The sequence below is a fragment of the Pholcus phalangioides genome, unplaced genomic scaffold (genome assembly GCF_987345545.1).
Source record: "Pholcus phalangioides strain wild (caught in Gottingen) unplaced genomic scaffold, Ppha-v1.0 ptg000012l_1, whole genome shotgun sequence".
In the NCBI taxonomy this organism is placed as follows: Eukaryota; Metazoa; Arthropoda; class Arachnida; order Araneae; family Pholcidae; genus Pholcus; species Pholcus phalangioides.
In genome coordinates this window covers 12,626,487-12,645,935 of record NW_028301605.1, presented here as the reverse complement: position 1 = coordinate 12,645,935, position 19,449 = coordinate 12,626,487, and the positions used below count along the sequence as shown (strand labels likewise).

General features: G+C 35.8%; 1 protein-coding gene across 3 annotated transcripts in view; it reads left to right on the top strand.

The window, feature by feature from the left end:
- The window catches only part of LOC149079601 (uncharacterized), a 51,113-nt gene that overhangs the window by 19,176 nt on the left and 12,488 nt on the right, over window positions 1–19,449 (top strand). The window contains exons 2-12 of one of the 3 annotated variants that reach the window (XM_089240208.1): window positions 6,206–6,314; window positions 6,406–6,482; window positions 8,797–8,931; window positions 9,099–9,167; window positions 9,363–9,568; window positions 11,090–11,156; window positions 12,056–12,133; window positions 12,724–12,852; window positions 13,223–13,361; window positions 13,978–16,970; window positions 17,052–18,774. In XM_089240208.1, coding sequence (XP_089096334.1) covers window positions 6,206–6,314; window positions 6,406–6,482; window positions 8,797–8,931; window positions 9,099–9,167; window positions 9,363–9,568; window positions 11,090–11,156; window positions 12,056–12,133; window positions 12,724–12,852; window positions 13,223–13,361; window positions 13,978–16,970; window positions 17,052–18,774 — 5,725 coding nt within the window. Of the gene's footprint in view, window positions 1–6,205; window positions 6,315–6,405; window positions 6,483–8,796; window positions 8,932–9,098; window positions 9,168–9,362; window positions 9,569–11,089; window positions 11,157–12,055; window positions 12,134–12,723; window positions 12,853–13,222; window positions 13,362–13,977; window positions 18,775–19,449 lie in introns of those variants that run through there. The other 2 variants (XM_089240207.1, XM_089240209.1) reach the window with 2 other exon arrangements.

The window sequence follows — 19,449 nt, the reverse complement described above, 5'->3', positions numbered from 1 at the left end:
AAGCATGGGCAGATACGGGTGTCAAAAGGTTGAAAAATATTGGTTTAATTTGCTTCTAAATAACGGAATAAAAACCAGGTCTCTGGTGGTTTCGTATGACGAAGAACTTCATATATTCTCAAATTTTATTTTTGATCAATATATCAAGTGTAGTCACACCTCGGTACATTGTTTATCGCTTTTAAGGTCACCTGCTTATAACGTTGGGTTTTAAAGATCCCTGCTAGGATATTGATATTCAACAAATTTAGCTCATTCATTATCAGGTCCAGAGGCGGATTTAACGGCTGGCGCATCGGGCGCCCCAACTTCTGAAGGGCCCCGAAAAACCCAAACTTTACAGGTTTTTTTTTCTAATTTAAGGGCCCAATGTTTTTTCTTGTGCCCGGGTCCCTCAACCGACTAATCCGCTTCAGATCAGGTCAACTCGCATTTGAAGTCATTTTTATTCGGCTTCTAAGGGTGATGTTATACCGAGGTCTAACTGCATTGATATTTGAATCGAGAAAGAAGTTATATATATAAATATATAACCTGTTTTTCAGACCTATTTTCAAATAGGAAAAAAATTCGTGTCTTACAGCATTACGGTATATGGCAGGATATCGCAACCTCTTTTTCTTTCACCCAATTTCATTCAGTTGTAAAAGCTGCCGGACATGTGAATGAGTTCGGTTGATTCAAGCATGTGGCGAGGATGTGAATCTTGTTATTGTGTTTTTTGTAAGTGTAGAGACATTCACCACATTCTAAGATTCAGTGCCAATGCCACTTTGATGATCCCCCCCCCTCTCTTCTACACTACTTGGACTTGATGTGACTCGTCAGCTGCTTCAAGACCGAAGTGTCGCCCTAAAAAAAAAAGACGAGGAAGGGAATGGGAGAGAAAAAAAAATGTCTTTCTGCTGTACATTTTTTTTAAATATTTTTTTTTTTTTTTTGGGAGACGACCGGAGATAGACTCGAACTTGTTGCATACTATTACGTTTAGTCTTCGGTTTTCTGTTTACATATAAAGTATATACATCAGTAATGCATTTTTTTTTAAATTTAGTCTCTAAACAACTCATTAAATTTGATTTTCGTTTTTGCATGTTTGAAATATCTGGCTGGAAATTGTTTCTTGTGACAGCTGCACAGGAATTCACGATTACAGTACAGTCGAATCCCGTTTTAACGAATACCGTTACAGCGAAAATCTCGTTTTAACGAACACTTTTTTTAATCATCCCAGATAAGTTTACATAGGAACTATGGAAAAACTTGGAATTCCTTTATAACGAAGTAATTTCTCCGGTCTCTTGGAGTTCGTTATAACGGGATGCGACTGTATTTGATACATAAGTCGTGAATTCTTTTCCCTCCTGCCAAATCTGATTACCCTAATATATTCTCGAAAAGAGCAACATTATGTTTCTCAAAAACCTTTCTGAGAGGTGGATCCCTTGAGTTTATTTAATTTATATGTTACAGATAGTTATACTATTCACGGTAAATGCGATAAAAATCGGTTATTTTGTATAATTACCGAATTTATCACATTTACCGTGACATATACATTAAGGTCTGTGTCCGAAGCGTAGGCTCTTCGCGGAAGTGGTCGGACTTATGGCTATGGCGGCCAATGAATTTCAGGCCAGAAAAAAATTGGCTCACTTGTGAGATGGTTCTTTTTCTTAGAGATTACCGCAGAAGGTTTCCAATCAGCCGAGGGCTCGTTGTAGAACAATGCAAACATTCTGCTTTGGGAGCAATGTGCTTCCTCGTGCAATTATCACAGAATACTTCAGTTCTAATTACACAATGATATGCATATTGCTAGTGATGATAAACTTTGGAAATCAACTAAAAAACTCTCGGCTCGAGGAAAAAAATTTCTACCCATGCGGAATCTATTTTTGGCGCTACTGACGACTCCTTTTTGGTCAACAAAGCTTTTTTCACCCTTTCAACTCCATTTGGCACCCCTAATAGAGCGGCACCCAATATGGCCGCACGGTGCGCCACTGCATTGGTGGGGGAGGGGCATGCTCTTAACAATAGTCAAAGGAAGGAGTTTGTACTAGGAGCATGCTCATTTTACATAACTTCTGTGAGATACCTTTTTTATATTAATGTCCTACCTTTCCAAAACATGTTGGAGAGAATGAAATGTTTGCGCCCTTTCTTGTTTTTCGCTCTCCCTCACGTATTGCTGGGATGTTGCTCAACATTGTAGCACCAACAGAACTATTAATTATGTGTGATGGATGGGTTGCACTACAATGCAAAGAATTACAAGAAGTGAAATCAGTTCAGAGAATAGATAGACATTGGGCAGACATATTCAAACTTTGTAACGTTGAAAGCAGCCCAAAGTTCATAATTTTGCCAGTTTTGGTGAAGGCTTATTTATCTTGAGCACATGGTAACGCAGGCAGTGAAAGAGTTCATTGTTAACAAATAAATAAAAGTCTGTTCAAACATTAAAAAATTTGTCCATCCAATGCTTTAATGGAATAAGACATACAAAATATTATGTTCAAGGGCATGAAAAATTTGAAAAAAAATTGCCATTGAGATGCTGAACTTCTGAAAGCGACTCGTGATTAGTAATCTATTAACATGCTATTAGGTTGAGAAATTATTTAAGTAAATAAGGTATTTATATATTTCTTATTTTTTGCATTTTGATTTTAAATTTAATAATTCCTTTAAATTCTGTGAGAAGCTAATTTTTTTTTTTTCACGGAAACCCTTATTATATCCTGCACACACTTTTTTGCTATATCAGGATGAATAAGATTTTGGTGTTAAAGCAGCAGAAATTCTTGCTGCCTAGGTTTTTAGTATGCATGTTGCTTAATTTGAAAAGAGTCTAATAATTTTTATTCGTCATTTCAGTAATGCATGTTTAGTAGTGACAGATAAGATAATTCAGAAAAAATTTAAATGGATTTTAATTTATGAAGGAAATTTATTTAGAATTATTTGTTTCAACCATTTTTGGCAAAACTTCTGGCATTTCACAGAAAAATTACTTATATTACAGATATAGTTCATTTTTAGTTCTGCTCCATTTTTAAAATTTCTGCTCCAAAAATGAAATTTGATGCTCCGAAATAGATGAGGGGCACTTGCACCCCTGTGTATTCTATTGCACTGTTCTTCAAAGTGTGCGTCGCGGCTCTTTTTTGGGATGTCGCCGATTTCTATCAGTGGCGTAGTGGTGAACTGTTGAGATTGATTATTGCCTATTCAGTGCTGTGAAATGGCTTTTTCTTCCCTGGTAGTCGCAGAAAAACGTTGTCAGGGCAAGGGAGCCGCGGATGAAAAAAATTTGAGTCACTGCTGCATGGATTTCAGTCCTGTTTAACCAAAGGTTGGCGTGTTTACCACTCGGCCGCCATGTAGTGCTATTTACAAAACAAAATTGTCATCAATTTCGACGGAAATATTTGATGAGAATTTCTTCAATGTTTCTTTACTTTTTTTTGTTCAAAGCTTCCACAAACTCGGACTCTTTCCGCTAAATACAAGTAGTAAAGTAATAAAATAATTCATTGATGGATTGTTTAAGGATCCACTTTAGCTTTATGTGGTCAAGTTCAGTGGACGTCAAGGGAAAGAATCTCGACTGCATGGCTCCTGTTGGCGGTTTTGTTTGGAAGAAAACTGCGTTTATACCGTTGGACACTTGAATTAGCGCTATTTTTTGGTGGTTTTATAATTTTTTTTTTTTGTAAACGTTGTTAAACGCTGTGACGTAATTGTCATCAACGATGTGGATGCTTGAACTGAAGAGCCATTCGAAACGACCCCCCCCCCCCTCTTCCTCCTTCATTCCCCAAGAACAGTTATAAATAAACATTGCACACCCTCAAGAAAAGGTGAAAAGGCGTGTCAGTTGTAAGTTTTTCTAACCTACAGGGATCATCTGCGTGCGCGTGCACGCTTGTCGCTCCTTTTTATTAGTATTATTTTTTTCCCTGCGGTGTCTGAACCGTGATTTGTAACAGTGGTTTGCCCTGAGAGGACTTGAAAGGAGAAAGAAAACCACATGTAGGCGCAGGCTTTGATGACCATGTTTGAGTCATCCAGAAAGTCTGAAAAAATAATAGATAGGAATAGATATGATTCTATGTAGGGTATGTGTATGCACTGTGTTTCTCTTTGTTGCACAGTCTTGAGTAATGCCTTTCTAGATCATGTTGTGAACAGGGAATTTTCTTTGGGAGAATGGGGGCTAAAGGAATTCAAGTACAGTGTGCATGAAGTGTAATTTCTTGTCCAAACCTATTAAATCAACGTACTTTATTGTACTATGAGATCGGTGAATGAGGCTGTGAGCTATATTGGGAATAAAATTCAAAGTGCAATGGTAGCCTAAATTGGGACATATCTTAATTGATGTCTTTTGGAACAATTGGAAATTGCTGAAGTGCCTCTACATCGGATAAAGGTGCCGCGAACGCGGAGTGAAAGGGTAGCGGGGGGGGGGACAACCCCTGTATTTGTGTTGAAAAAATAAGAATCGTTGCTTTTTCCCCAGATAATAACATGGCATAACTGGATTTAATCCTGCTTCACATCTTTCGCAAGTTGTGGAAGCGGAGCATGGGATAGGCAAATGTGGGTTCCTTTATTTTGAAATTTGTTGAATTCCTACAATAATTCCCTGAAACGAGCAAGTGTCAAATAGCAAACAATAGCTGAACTTCTTGAACTTGAAACCTGTACAATTCTGGCACCATAAATATATTAGAACCATGCACATGAACACTGTATTGCAGAGGAGCTTTTTGCTTAAATCGATAAAGATTATGTATGAATATGTATATGTGCACACACACACAACTCTTTCCAGTATGCACCAATCTGTTAGAAACTTCCTAGAGAAATATTTACAGGGTATATTGTGCAGTTTAGTTGAGGTTGCTGAGAGAGAGAGAGAAAAGTTACTGTAGAAAATTTAATGTGCAATTTTCACAATTTTTATAACTATATTACCCCTCAATATTGAGATCTCCCCATTGAAATGCAGTAGATAATTTAGATAGCATCAAATGTAAAATATGGATTTTTTTTTTGTGTACAATTCTCAAGCTCTCACATCAGATCATTGCCATATTATTTTCACGAATGAAGCACTTTAAATGTAGGTCTCATGGTCCTCTGGTCAAACAATCCCCTTTAACTTCTCATTCAACAGTTCGGGGGGGGGGGGGGGTTCCCAAAACCAAAATATGTACAGGAAACCCCCCCCCCCTGCAGCCATGAGCAGGGCAAAAAAAAATTTTAAGACTTAATTAGTAGTTTGAAATACATACTTCTATTATACTAGGGAAGTTATTATTTTTCGAGGATGTTGTCACTCTCCGCAATCCATGTGAAGAAGGTTTTTAATAGCTGGCTGATGCAAAGACATATTTAGAAAAGAGAGAAAATTCAACTACCATAATGGGGAATTGTACCAACATCTTTTTACTATCCGAGTGAGCGCCCTAGACCACTGGACTATAAATGCAACGAATATCTCAATCTTTTCTTGGAGCTCATGTGCACTGAATGGGACCTTACATGAACGATCGGATCTAACTCAGGCCAAAGCTCGCAATTGCTGACCGCCACCAGATGGGGACTTATCCGAGGATGATGTCACTCTCCATACGAAGGTTTTAACAACTGGCTGGTACGAAGATATATTTAGGAAAGAGAGCGATTTCTCCGCATGGCAGATGAATTTTCTCTTTCCTAAATATATCTCTGCATCAGCCAGGTGTTAAAAACCTTCATAAGATATTATTTGCCCGTAAAAGAGGAGTGACTGCATCTGGGGGGGGGGGGGGGTGACCGAAAAGACTGGTTATACTTCACTACACATGCTTGCAATGAATAATAATAAAATATTTGTTAATGATATATATTTGAAAAATAAATTTTTTTTTGTCCAAACCTGCTACAGCAGACCCAGCTGATAACCAAGCTCTTAAAAAAACAAAATTTTCAGTCCAATCTCACAGTATATATTCTATTATTAAATTGGATATAATGAACCAAATTTTTTGTCTTTTGAAGTTTGTTATGACGGTGAAACTATAATTCAAAATATTTTCATGCAGTTGTACTATTTTTGCCACGTTTTGTTAGCTTAATGCTTTTTATTTAGGTGTATGAGTAAGTTATTTAAAATTGAAAGAATTTCTCATTTCATTTCTTCTTGTAGCGTTTGAAACAGCTGACTGAACAATTGCGGATTGATCCAGAGTATTCCTGCATATTCGGGCAAAAGGAAGAGAACCGGCTGAAAAACAGATACAAAGACATTGTGCCTTGTAAGTTGTTATATCATGTACATTTGTTGATGAAAGTCATTGCAAACTTGTATTAGTTTTTTTCCAAGGTTGAAACCCCTCTACGTTTCAGATGACTTTTGCCGAGTCGTATTACCTGAATATGCTGGAGTATCTGGCTCAGAGTATATCAATGCAAGCTACATCAAAGTAAGTTTATTATAGCCTCCACATGAACTTAGATTCATGTACATAGTTTACTAAGTTGTCTGCAGTGCCGTCATTTCAACTTTTTCCGGGGGGGGGGGGGGGGCAAAGAACATGTACTCAATGTATTTCTAACTATATATATACCATTATTAGTGTATTTTCAAAAGCTGCATCCCCCCAAATGACGGGCCTGATTGTCTGCTAAATTCCTGATGCACTTCTTTTCTCTAGTGTTGTGCACATTTCGTCTCCTTATAATGAAAACCTTGTACATCAAAAATTCCCAATTTTACAGGAAGAGCAAAGAAAAGATGAGGTCCCATTGAATAACACACAAAAGGGGTTAATTTTTTTCCTCTATAGAGAACAGATCATTGCTGATTCCCCCCCCCCCCCCCCCACCAAAGCTGTATAGTCCTCCGACCACGAGATGAATTTTCGCTGCGTCATGTCACGTCACGTCATGTCGGATGATTTTATTCAATTTTTTTTTGGTAAAACGATTGCACATCGGGAAAAGTTCATCAGTGACTGAGCTTTCACGATTGGCATGTCCTTCTAGGATAAAATAAAATCGTTTGACGTGACATGACGTACCGTAGCCAAATCTCATCTCATGGTAGGAGGACTATAATTGGTGAGATATGATGCTCTCAATTCAAAACTGTCAAAAAGTCATGTAAAAAAATTGAGGTACGAGTTTCATTATAAGGTGACAATTTGTTTTCATTACTTTAACCTTACTGTCAAGTACTTTAACCTTCTTGTGTACAAATTCTTTTACTTGCTTATTTAAAAAATCTTGAAGCATGATACAGTACTAATTTTGTTAAAACTTCTGATATTTAAAATGCTTTCCGGAATCAATTTGGCAGCTCCAAATGAAGATTACATTCAAATGCAATGCAGGGAAAATTTGTCATCATATATCACTGAGCTATAAGGAAAGTTGAGTGACGACTTAGCGAGCTGTCCCTAGGCGACTGCATCACACCCTTTTGAAGCAATGTGTTAATGCAATGGGGAAATTCAAAATATGAGACTTATACATTCCGTTTTTTTCCCCTCCAACATATGCAATTATTCACAGTATATAAGAACCTCTTTAATATTTTAATTAGATTTATTTTCACTATGACTCTGCAACTGTCATGTTTTCTCACATTTCAAGAGTATCGTAACCTAAAACCTTTTCCTCTGATTAAGACTTTGTAATATTACATACATAGCTCAAAACAGTAATCAACACATTAAGGAAGATGATCAGGTAGTAGCCAAAAATTTCAATAAAAAGTATTTCACAGGCGATACATTAGAATTTAAATGAACTTGGAACTATCCAAAAAAAAAACCGTTGCATTAAATAGGCATTTTCAAAATTATACAGTCGAAGCTCAAGGGAGACCAGAGGTGCCAATATAAAGAAAGCAATGGTAATGTGTATTAATTGTTGCAGAACACGATATCACCATTTGTATATGTGCTGATGGACAACTACACTAATAAAATTATATGAAAACAATTGGAAGAAATTAAATCAACTAAAAAATACTGAATATGGAAGTTTCCCCATAGTTTAGATACTGAAGTACACATACAAAATGCAATGTTTTGCCCTCTTCGCTCAGTCACTCCCACTTCTGTATTCTCTTGCGTAGGCTCGCACACATCCTTGTTATTGTATTGGGAAGTCTTCACTCCAGTTTCTCCATAGCTCAGTGCCATATAGTAGAGCTGAAAAAATTGCAAAAAAATCTAGGTGCCGGAACAATTTTATAGACATAAAATTTTTTTTATCTTAAGAAGGTGGTCCAAAATAATGCTGCTTTTGACTTTTTCAGGACGTAATAACTCTCATTAATGTTGGCAGATATAAACTCCAAACATTTTTGGCTGCGCTCAGCCTGCAATCTAGTAACTACACAAAGAAAATTTTATTAGCCAATATTAATTTTTAGTTGCCATGGCGATCTGGCACCAGGGATTTGTCCAGCCCTGTCATATAGAGCCCTCTTACATAAAAAAATTACTACCTTTTGTGTTTTATATTTGTAGCTTTCTTCCAATATGAATTACTCCTATTACATTAAACCAGTTAAATTGCTGACAAATTGAATCAAGTACAGTAGGCTCTCACTAATATAACACACTCATAAATTTGGTTTGAGGGGTCACCCAAACTTGTCATATGATGGCTCTCGCCATTTATTCTCATTTGCTTAATATATGTATAGGTTATGTATAACTTAGTGAGTTGAAACTTTTTAATGATACAAAATTTCAGCAGTTGATTCACAATTTATTTTTTTCTTAGGGTGGGAGTGGTGCTTTTGCCTACATAGCTGCTCAGGGCCCTCTCTCAAACACTGTGATAGATTTTTGGCGTATGGTGTGGTTTTGTGATGTGCAAGTCATAGTGATGGCTTGTAGTGAACAGGAAGGTGGAAAAGTATGTTTCTGCTACATGTAGTGAGAGCTTTGTCATTTTTTTGGTTGCATTTTTGAAGTTTTTCTTTAAGAGAAGTCAGTTTGAATGGTAGCCAATTATTGCTAGAAAAAAAAAATGCAGGGTATTAAAATGATAATTAAATCATTTTTTTTACCCCAAAATTCTAGACAAAGTGTGTTTCATATTGGCCTCTAAATGAAGAAATCCTGAACTTTGGGAAAGTTTCTGTTAAACTAGTGAGTGGATATTTTAGTTTTAATTGACTTTTCTTTTGTTAAATACTAATTTGCATGCACCCAATTAAACATAAAACTATAACATGTATTTTGTCTTTCTTTATTGACTCAAATATATGTCTTCATAATTCAGTCTTGTGTTTAACGATCACTGTAAATTCAGAATTAAATGATAATTTTTCTTTATGTCATTAGGTCAGTCAAAAGCAGGTATGTCCTGATTTCCTGGTGCGTAATTTTGTTGTAAAGCTGGGTGGTGAATCTCGAGAAATATGGCAGTTTCACTACAACACATGGCCAGATCATAGTGTACCAGATACTGTACAGCCTATCTTACATCTGGTGCGACTGGTTCGAGAGCTCCAAGCCTCCGAAACTGCTCCTATATTAGTGCATTGTAGGTAGGTTGAACAATAACAGGTATAAGTTTTCTTCTGTGAAAATTCACTGTGCTTGATTTGAAATAGAAATAGTGTGTTTTATTCTACTTTTCTGTTTGTTAACATATTTTGCTTGATTAATTTTAAAATTGTCAAAAAATAATTAAAAACATGTGCTATATGGTCAATAATTATTAATGTTTATGTTCAACCAATTACAAGAATGTTTATACATCATGTGTGATTATTTAAAACTGGTAAATCAGTTTTTCTAGATTATCTTTACTGTTTAATATTTGTAAGGCATGAAATTTTTTTTTCCTCCAACTTAATGGACAGTTTTTTCACAGATAATGAGAACAATAATACCCAGTTATCAACTTATAGTCCATTATTTTTAGATAGGTACTTAAAGTCTGTTTTTTACCTTACCCAACAGCCTTAGTTGTTACTCTCATTAGTTGTTGTAAAAATTCAAACAGATAACAAATGGAAATTTTGTGGTTATTCTATAATTTACTGAAACTGGTTTTTGAGTTTTTTGGATATTTTTTGACTATTTTGAATATACATAAAGTTGTCATATTATCAAATAAGTCGAAACATAATTTCAACACCAGCTACCTTGGTTAAGTACAACTTATGAGAAGCAATGTTTGAAAATGAAAACATGTATATCTCATTCATTGGCATACATATGCAAAGCCGAGGGAGGGTTCTGAAATTATAGTGTTCTTATTTTTGTGGTGTTATTTTGTAGGAAAGAACATAAAGCTTCTCCCCCCCCCCCCACAGAAGAAAAAAAAAATCTTGAACACATTATACAATGTATACTGTATAATGTCAAACTCATTACTACAGACATCCAAGAAACAAATTTTCTTTCGCATTAAAATACATATTTTAACATTGTTAAAGATTGTATCAGAGCCTAAAACCGGTCTTGACCAATGCCAGGTCATCATGGCAACTAAAAAACTTGTATTGCCATTTAAAATTCCCTATACTTATTTATTAATGTTAATTTACTATGCTAAAGCAGAGTCTGAAGACAACACATAATAACATCTTCATGTTTGCAAGTGTATTGAGAGTTTGGGCATAAGTCATGATAAGCCCTGGGAAAGATGGAGGAAAAAACTTTTTCCTCAAAATTGCTGGAATTTCCAGATGCTGCTGCTCTGTCAACAAGTTATACTTAAGATAACGGTAGAAAAATAAAATGGTTTGCGTAGAAAAACACTGTCATGTTATCCGAGAACTTCAAATAATTAACTTTCAATTTTTTAATTTTTCAGGAGGGGGAGTGAGTAGCAGAAAAAAAAAGTTATTGAATATGTCTGTGGTGTAAGCTATGGGAAAGGAGGGGGGGGGGGCAAAATTTTATTTTTGAAACTAGAAGTTTGTCTTCTGAAAAAATTCTGTAGTTTTATTTAGTTAAAGTTACTTTATTTTGGCTTGCTTATTATTTTTCCTTTGTTTTTTGTGTTGCAGTCTGTTTTTTTTACTCTTTTATTTTTACTTATTTTTAATTTTATTTAGTGCTGGATGTGGTAGAACTGGGACTATTTGTGCCATTGATTTCATTTGGGCTTGTCTTAGAACAGGGGTTAGTTTATGTTTCTTTGTTTTGTTTTAGTTTGTTTCTTTGTTTTGTTTTAGTTTAACTGTTGTGTTTTTTTTATTTCACTGTCTTTTGTTTCGTAGTTGTCATAAAAAAATCCCCCTTTTTCTTAAAATTTAGTAATCTTGTGTAAAAATTAATATTCAAAGTAATATTTCTCAAAGAAAGATATGTTTCCTGCAGTGAGTGGCAGTAGAAGTTACAGGTAAATGTAGGTTCCTGTGGGTCAATGATTCCCAAAGGGAGCGCTATGAGATTGGTTATTGGTGCTGCAAGATATTTTGGTGATATAGCCCTATTACTATGTTAAATATAATTGATTCCCAATCAGTGTATCCTAGCATTTTAGGTGTTACAAAAATGGCTTGACATTGTGCAGGTGTGCACTCATTCTCATTACTCCGTCCATTGACGAACATTGATTATGTGTTAATTTATATGTGCAATCCATATGTAATATTTGTATTTATTATTCTGAAGATATTTAATAAAATTTCCAGACACACCCATCCTCCGGGAACGCTTCGATATCTCAATGAGATGGGAAGCGGGGTGTGTTTTGTCGTCAAAGGTGTGCTGTGCGATATTTGAAATTTCCAAGGATGCCAATAATATTAAAAGGTTAGAAGCCCCCTTGCTATAGGTCCTCTCAAGAAGTGGTAATGCACTGAGCAATGTTTTTATTTATTCTAAAAATGAGATGGTAAGACAAAATAAGTAAATAAGTTTAGAAAAACTCTGGTTTTTAAAGTTACATAATGCATGTTTAGAAACGTGTGTTCATTTTTATATGAATAATTTTATTGCTAATTTTTTTATTCATCCATCACTCCTCATTACTCAATTTTATCTGACACCAGTTATTTCATGAAACTTCATTGCAGAAACTTGATGAAACTTTCTCATTGCACGACATAGTGTCTAATATGAGGCGACAAAGGATAGCAATGGTTCAAACTAAGGTTTGTCATTTTATTCCTGTAAAAAAAAAACTTGTGTATTGATTTGTTATAATGAATACTAATACCTTCTATTATTTGTACATTTTTATGAAAATTGTCTAATATGAAGAGAAAAGTTTAAGTACTTTGTAATTCAATTTTTTTTTCTTGTGATCACACATAATGTAAAGTCTGTACTTATTCTGAGAAGTTTTGTAATATTTATAGACCTTAATATAGTTATAGTTGATGAATAATCCTATAGTAACTTTTGGTATTTATGTAACCTTAGTTGTAAACGAAAATGATGTTTTTCTATATTTATGAGAATTCCTATTTAAAGCTGACTCTCATTCAAATTATACCATGATGGTCTTTTCTCCCTCATCCCATTTACATCCATGTAATAATTAACAATTCATGTAATATATGTGTAGATGAAATAAATATGAATTTGAATGGATAAAACACACATAATTTCTTTAATTGAACACCTTAATCACAAATGAGTAGCATTCTATGAACTTGTTACTTTATTTTGATATTCAATTACATATTTTGAGGAAAAAAAAAATTTTCATCTTTCATATATTTTTTCTTTGGTATTGAAGGAGCAATACATGTTGGTGTATAAAGCTGTAGCAGAGATGTTTATGCAGCAGTTGAAGATTATTGATAGTCACATATATGAAAATTTAGACAAAAGTGGTCATCCTCTATCACTGAATGGCCATGAAAAGGTATATACATATTGTAGATTTATTTAATAGCTCTTCTCATGAGCTAATAAAAAAAAAGTCACTTGTTTCATCTTAAATTTTCATGCTCTTTAATTACAATCACTTTGATTTATGTTTTATAGTTGATATGCTATGTGATTAAATGCTTTTCTGATGTGTTTCTGTAACTGTGCTGTACTACAAAAGTGTCACTATTATTTCCTTTCAAAAACTTTTTGAAAAATCCCTGAAAATTCATGCTTTCAATTTTTTTAAAACCAAAATGACAACCTAACTTATATGTAGTAATTGAAATATGAATATGTTGTGCTATGAATTTTCCTCTTCATTATACGGAAATTAATTTAATTGTATTTTCTCTTTCTCTTAGAACAAAGTTTTGGAGCTTCGAGATACAAAAAGTTTTGTCAATTCAAGCTTAAAAGAAACACTATCTTTGAAGTTCGATGATATCCAAAACAAAGAAATGCGTCCTGAGGATCCATGGATAAAGCTAGATAATCTTTCAGGTACTGCTTCTTTACCAAGGGAGCTAGCCTATCAGCCTTTTTCTTAGATTAATACATGTTTAAAAAAATAACAGCAATGCATGATATTTATTATTTTTATGGATGTTTGGGTCAGTTTGGCATTTAGAATTGGTTTTTAACTATCACTCATAGTCTAATTATTCTATCTGGAGCATAAAATGACAGAATTAGCGTAACCGTGAATTTCAACTGAATAGGTTACCTGCATGCAAGACATAGTCATGGTTAAAACAAAGCAGCCGAAAGCAATATTATCTAAGACTGAAATGTGCAGATTTCTGCAGAAATCTATTCAAATTGGAAGAAATTGATTTGAAAATTAAGTGTTACCACCTGAGAAAAACATGCGAGTTGCAAAAAAGTAATATTCACAAAAGGTTGTTGATGTGATTAATAAAATCAGTGTATTATCATAAGAGTAGGAATTAAAGCAGGAGTGCTGAAAAATTTGCTGAAATTAGGAGAGCACATGAAAACAGAACTTTACTGTATTAGATAAAATGACAAATCATCACACACACACAGAATTTAATTCTTTGATAACTGCTTAGATTTTTCTAAAAATCAAAAATCAATCTCATGTATTTATTTCAAGGTAATGAAGCTCTACCGGAGTCAAGAATGAATCTTTTGGAAAATAAGGCTCCAACTTACAAACCTCTGAACAAAGAAAGCCTGATTCCAGCGACTGCAGATTCCTTAGATGCATCATCAAAGAAACTTCCGATTCCAGATAGCGAAATGAAAGCAAATGATGCAGGACATTTTCTATCGTCGGATCAACAAGGACCAGAAGAAACAAGTAGTGAAAACAAGCTGGTGAACACAGCTACTGCCATTTCCATATTAAACTGTCCTTCCAGTGCAGAATCTATACCTTACATCGATGACGATGATTCAAAATCAGAGATACATGTAAGAACTCGCTGCGGGAGAGCTTATTTGCATATACCAAGTTGTGATAGCATATCGAAAATTGTTAATAGATTTGATCCCTTTGTAGACGTATTCCACGACACAGACAGCAGCCCGGATATAGAGAGAATCAGCATTGGCAGTGGGATATATATTGGTGCTCCTCAAAAATGTAAAAACTCTGAAATGCAGTTAGGTAATTCAAATTCACCTGGTGCTGGGACATCCTCATCAAAATCTGTGGAGCCTGCTACAAATAAGACCATCCCCACCAGTCCCACATGGAGCAGTGTATCTCAGAGTGATGTTGAGTCAAAGAATAGTGTTTTCAGAGCTGATAGTGAATGTAGCGATGCTACAGAGAGCCAAGTCTGCTCTGCACAGATCTCAAAAGCATCAAGTAGTGAAGGGTCTGATGAGAAGAGCAGAGTTAATTCCAATATCTCTGCTGGCAGTAAAATATCCCGTCGTCCAAGTATCGCCAGACTGAAAGGACTGTTCGAGAAATCCTCGAAGAATAAAAATGACGATAGACCAAATTTATTTAGGCACCATTCTCATCATGTTTCTCGTGCTGGCTCTGCACCTCCTTCTCTGAGTTCCATGAACAAGGACAGTGATAAAGAGTCTGTGTTTGGTATAATGTCAAGAAAGTTTCGATCCTCCTCTGTCAAATCTGAACAAGAGATTAAAAGAGAAGAAGCAAAAACATTGACACTACGATCTCTGAAAAAATCAGCAGTTACATCGATCAGTCACATAAGACAAAACATCAGTAATTTTTCTCGTAATATGCAGTCGATTTGGCCAAAATCACAAAGCAGGTCAGTTCAAAATTCACACACAACTTGGCACGATACTAATAGATCATCTATACGATCAGAAAGGTCCTCAGAACCTCTGAAGATCGCTGCCAAAGATACTGGTGGGAGAGATAAGTCATCAAAGCGTGACAAAGGAGCAGCTTCAATCATCACAAGCTGTCTTCCTAGGCCAGTGCACGTTCCAGATAATGTAGAGAATACACAGCAAAGGTTTATAGTGAATATTTTGTCATCTGGTCATAGTCCAATAGCTACTAAAAAATATGATTTGCCATCTGCGAAGCCGATCTCACCAAAAACTAAAGCCTTTCCTGTTGATTTTGATTGCTTAAAAATAAAATCTGAGATGAAAGAAACTTCAAAAGATTCGTATACTTTTTTGGATCAGACAAAATTTAATGATCCTATCCTTGATAGAACAATGGGAAGTGGTAAGGATACTCAGCCTCTTGCAATGCCATCTGAGTCCACACAAGTGAAAGCAAAAAAAGCAGTGTTACCTGAAGAGAAGTCCTTGGCACTTAGTTGTCCTAAATCTGATTCTAGTGTTCCACCAAGCATTGCCGCAAAAGTAAAAGCTGATCCATTTAAACCCTTCTCGAACAAAGCAAAAAGTGATTATCCCCACTCAAAATTTCATGTAGTGACATCCGCATCCCAAAGTATGTCTCCCGAAATCGAGAAGTATTTGAACTCTCCAACTTCCCCTGATCATCGCTCTGTGCTGGGAATAGAAAACCTGGCTGTAGCGAAAGGCGAAGACGTCGGAAATTCTAAATTCTTCTGGCCACTGAGTTCAAACGTTGCTGTAAAAGTAGATTGTAATGAAGGCAAAGAAAAAGAAGACGGAACTATTCTTAAAGCATCATCATCAGAGAAACCACATTGTCAAAATCATAGTAATGGAGCTCTTAGCAACAAAAATCCCTCGTCACAGATTGCTGGTGAAAGTACGACAACCACCTTCTCAAAACATAACTTACAAGAAAATCATGATACGATAGTAGATAAAGAATTTCAGTCATCTTCATTCACCAATCCGCCAGCATTACCAAAGAAGACGGTCATTGGCAAAAACAGAGAACAGCTGGAAGGTCTTCTTGCATTAAATCTTAAAGTTGATGAAAAATTGCCAGTTGCAGTAACCAAGGTTCAGCAAGTGGCTAGTCAAGTACAAGAAATACAAGTTTCAGATGTGGAGAAAGAGATTGAAGTTCCAGTCTGCGTCATAAACAGCTCTCACAATAGAGGCGATAAAAATTTGTATATTAATGTAAATTCAGTTACGAAGAAAAATATTGAACAAATTGAAAGTACTTTGAGGACCCATCCTCGTGGTGCTATAATTGATCTTACATCAAGGCAGTCATATTCTATGGATGAAGAGTTGGCGAGTGCAGTGAGCAAATTACCCGAACCCACAAAAGCTAAAATTAGTTCGCAGAGTTCTCAAACAAGCAGCTCAAAACCTCCTGGTTATGAAGTCATATGGCCAACAACAAGTTCTGGAGACAGTAATTTGAAAAATTCTCAGAAAGATATCAATGCAACCAAGAACAAAAAGTCGGGTGTTTGTTACAGTCCTCCACTGAGACGTCAGGCTATAAATTTCCCGGTTATGAAATCTCATTCTTGCGTAAGCTTAGCTTGGCAGCAAAACGAGATGCAGTTCATTGGAGATGACGAAGAGGAAGGAAAGCAAGACTTTAAATCTGATTCTGCGGAAACTCTAGTCAGTGAGGCTGTTGTGGAACTGAGTACAATGCTAGATGAGTTGACCACGAAAACTCTGTCGGATGATCTGAGTCAACTTCTGGATGTGCCAAAGGATGGTGAAAAGCAATCAATGGTATGCATGGACCATCATTCAGAAGTATCGGATAGAGAAAGAACCTTATGCAGTTCAGATGGTTCCAATGGTGATGAAAAGTCTGTAAATTTGGCTCACGGTATTGATGCTCATGAAAAAAATACTATGCCTTTGAAAAACCCGAATGACGAGGAGATCATTTTCCATTTTCCACCTCCACCGTCTATGCCTCCTCCCCCTCCTGAGATGGATGCAATGTGCGAGACTTTTGATGTGTTCTGCAAGAATGGAATCCTGAAGGTATCTGGACCTAACAGCCAAGACACTTCAGAACCTAATGTGTTGCGTAAGGTTCCTTTGTGTGATGAGAACAATTCTGAGATGAATAGAAAGCAGAATCCTTTTCCTATTCCTCTGCCTCGCAAGACTAGGAACAGTTCCAACATGTCAACAGAAGGCATAAGGAAATCTGCATCCTACACAACATTGCCACAGCAATGCACTTGGAATCCCGATTACGAAAACGTTGCTCTTGAAAAATGTCAAACTCTTCCTAGATCAATTGCTTCAGATACAACTGTGGATTTGGCTGTTTCACATTCATCATCCACTAACAATCTGTTGCCTTCAGAAACTGTGTGTTCAAAATCTTCACAGAGCTCGGATCATAAATATGAAGTTATTTATCCTGTCAAACCTTCCACTAATAAACACCAGCCTGTTTTAGCTGATGAATTCAAACTTTCGCTTTTTCCTCAGCCTCGAAAAGAATCCAACCCTTCCCAAGTGTGTAAACCTTCTGTATCCAGAAATGTTGGTAGTAAGTTGGCAGAGGACTATAAATTATCTTTTTTCGGTTCAAGCACTTCAGCTAGTTCGGAAAATAACATCTCAGTGACCCAAGGATCAAAGGCCACCCATCATTCCAGAACTCCATCTGCAAAATTACGCCTTCATCCAAGAAGTGGGCCGAAAGAGGAATCGTGTGGTACAAACCTTGAGAACAAAAGAACTCCAATTCAGCCGATTGAGTCTGTTCATGGTAGGGTGAAAGCTTCTTTCCACAGATCTGCACAATCTATTGATGGTGCTGAAGCATATGTTTTCAATAAGAATACCAGTGATCAAGATTCAAAGTTTAAAAGAAGTAGACAACCATCACGTAAAGCCCAGCATGCTCCACTTCCACCCTTGCTCACCACAGAGAAACTCCTAGAGAACACAACAAACACCATGAGTGGTTCTCAGAGCTCTATTTCTGAACAAAGCCCAAAAAAGTCCCCTTCGAGGAAAGCTGCCAAAGCTCCAGATCCACCAAAGCTTCAGAAAAGTGCATCTATGAAGATTCGTTCAACAAGCAGAATTATCAGTCATAATTCTGAAGAAGATGGTCCTGTTTATGCTATGGTGCAAAAACCAAAGCTCTGTGCTGTTCTCGAAAACATATCTGACTCTCAGTGTGCAATACCACCGAAGGATTCTGTAAAAGTCTTCCATCGGCGCAAAGATGGTGGACAGTCAAGAAGCTATGGCTTGCAACATTCTCACTCTGACGCAAGCATTTTCCTTGCTTTGAGAAATCAAAAGTATCATAGCAAAAACAATATTCAAAGTTTCAGGAAGCCTTCTGGTAGCGTGCAGTCAAAGATCAACAAATCATCATTGTCATCGTCGGAAGGAAATTCGAGCAGCAGTGAGAGCGATAATGGTTCATTTAACATTAATTGCTCTGACGAACAGAAATTAAAGTGTGTGTCAAGAGAGAAAAGGCCAGCTCCTGTAGCTCCACCAAGGGTGAAGCGTAGGACTACAACTGAGGTTCACTACATTAAAAATATTAAAAGTAAGTAATTCGTTCACAGAATATAACATTTGTACTGCAAAATGCTTTGATTTACAGTAGACTCTCAATCATTTTCTGAGTGGGCTCCACAATTTTTTTAAATTCAAAATTTTGAAAACCTTTATATACCACTCTATTTTATGAAATAACTTCGTTTTTACAAACTAGAGCCCTAGTTCTAAGCAATACGGCATTTCTTTGAAGGTTTTTCCCATTTAAAAACTTTTTATTTTATGAACTAATAGTTCAAATCCATACAAGTTCACGAAAGCAAGTGTTTACTGTACAGTAGGGTGGATCGAAAAGTATAGGGAATTTTTTTTTCTAAATTACTTTTGGCGTGGGGTGGGAAATTTGTCTTGGGTGTATTAGTTTGCATAATTTTTTTATTGAAATCCATTCATATCTTCCGGTGTCGAAAGTGCCCAAAAAATAATTAAAAATTGACATTTTATGAAAATGTATTAAAAATTGTAAATTAATGAAAAATGTTTGTTAATTTTCCAAATTACTTTTGGCACAGGGTGGGAAAGTTTTGTCTTGGTTATGTATATGTTTTATATGCGAACATATACATATCAAAGACGCAAAATTATGCAAATTGCATAATTTTTTTATTGAAATCCATTCATATCTTCCGGTGCCCCAAAAATAGTTAAAAAATTCTCATTTTTA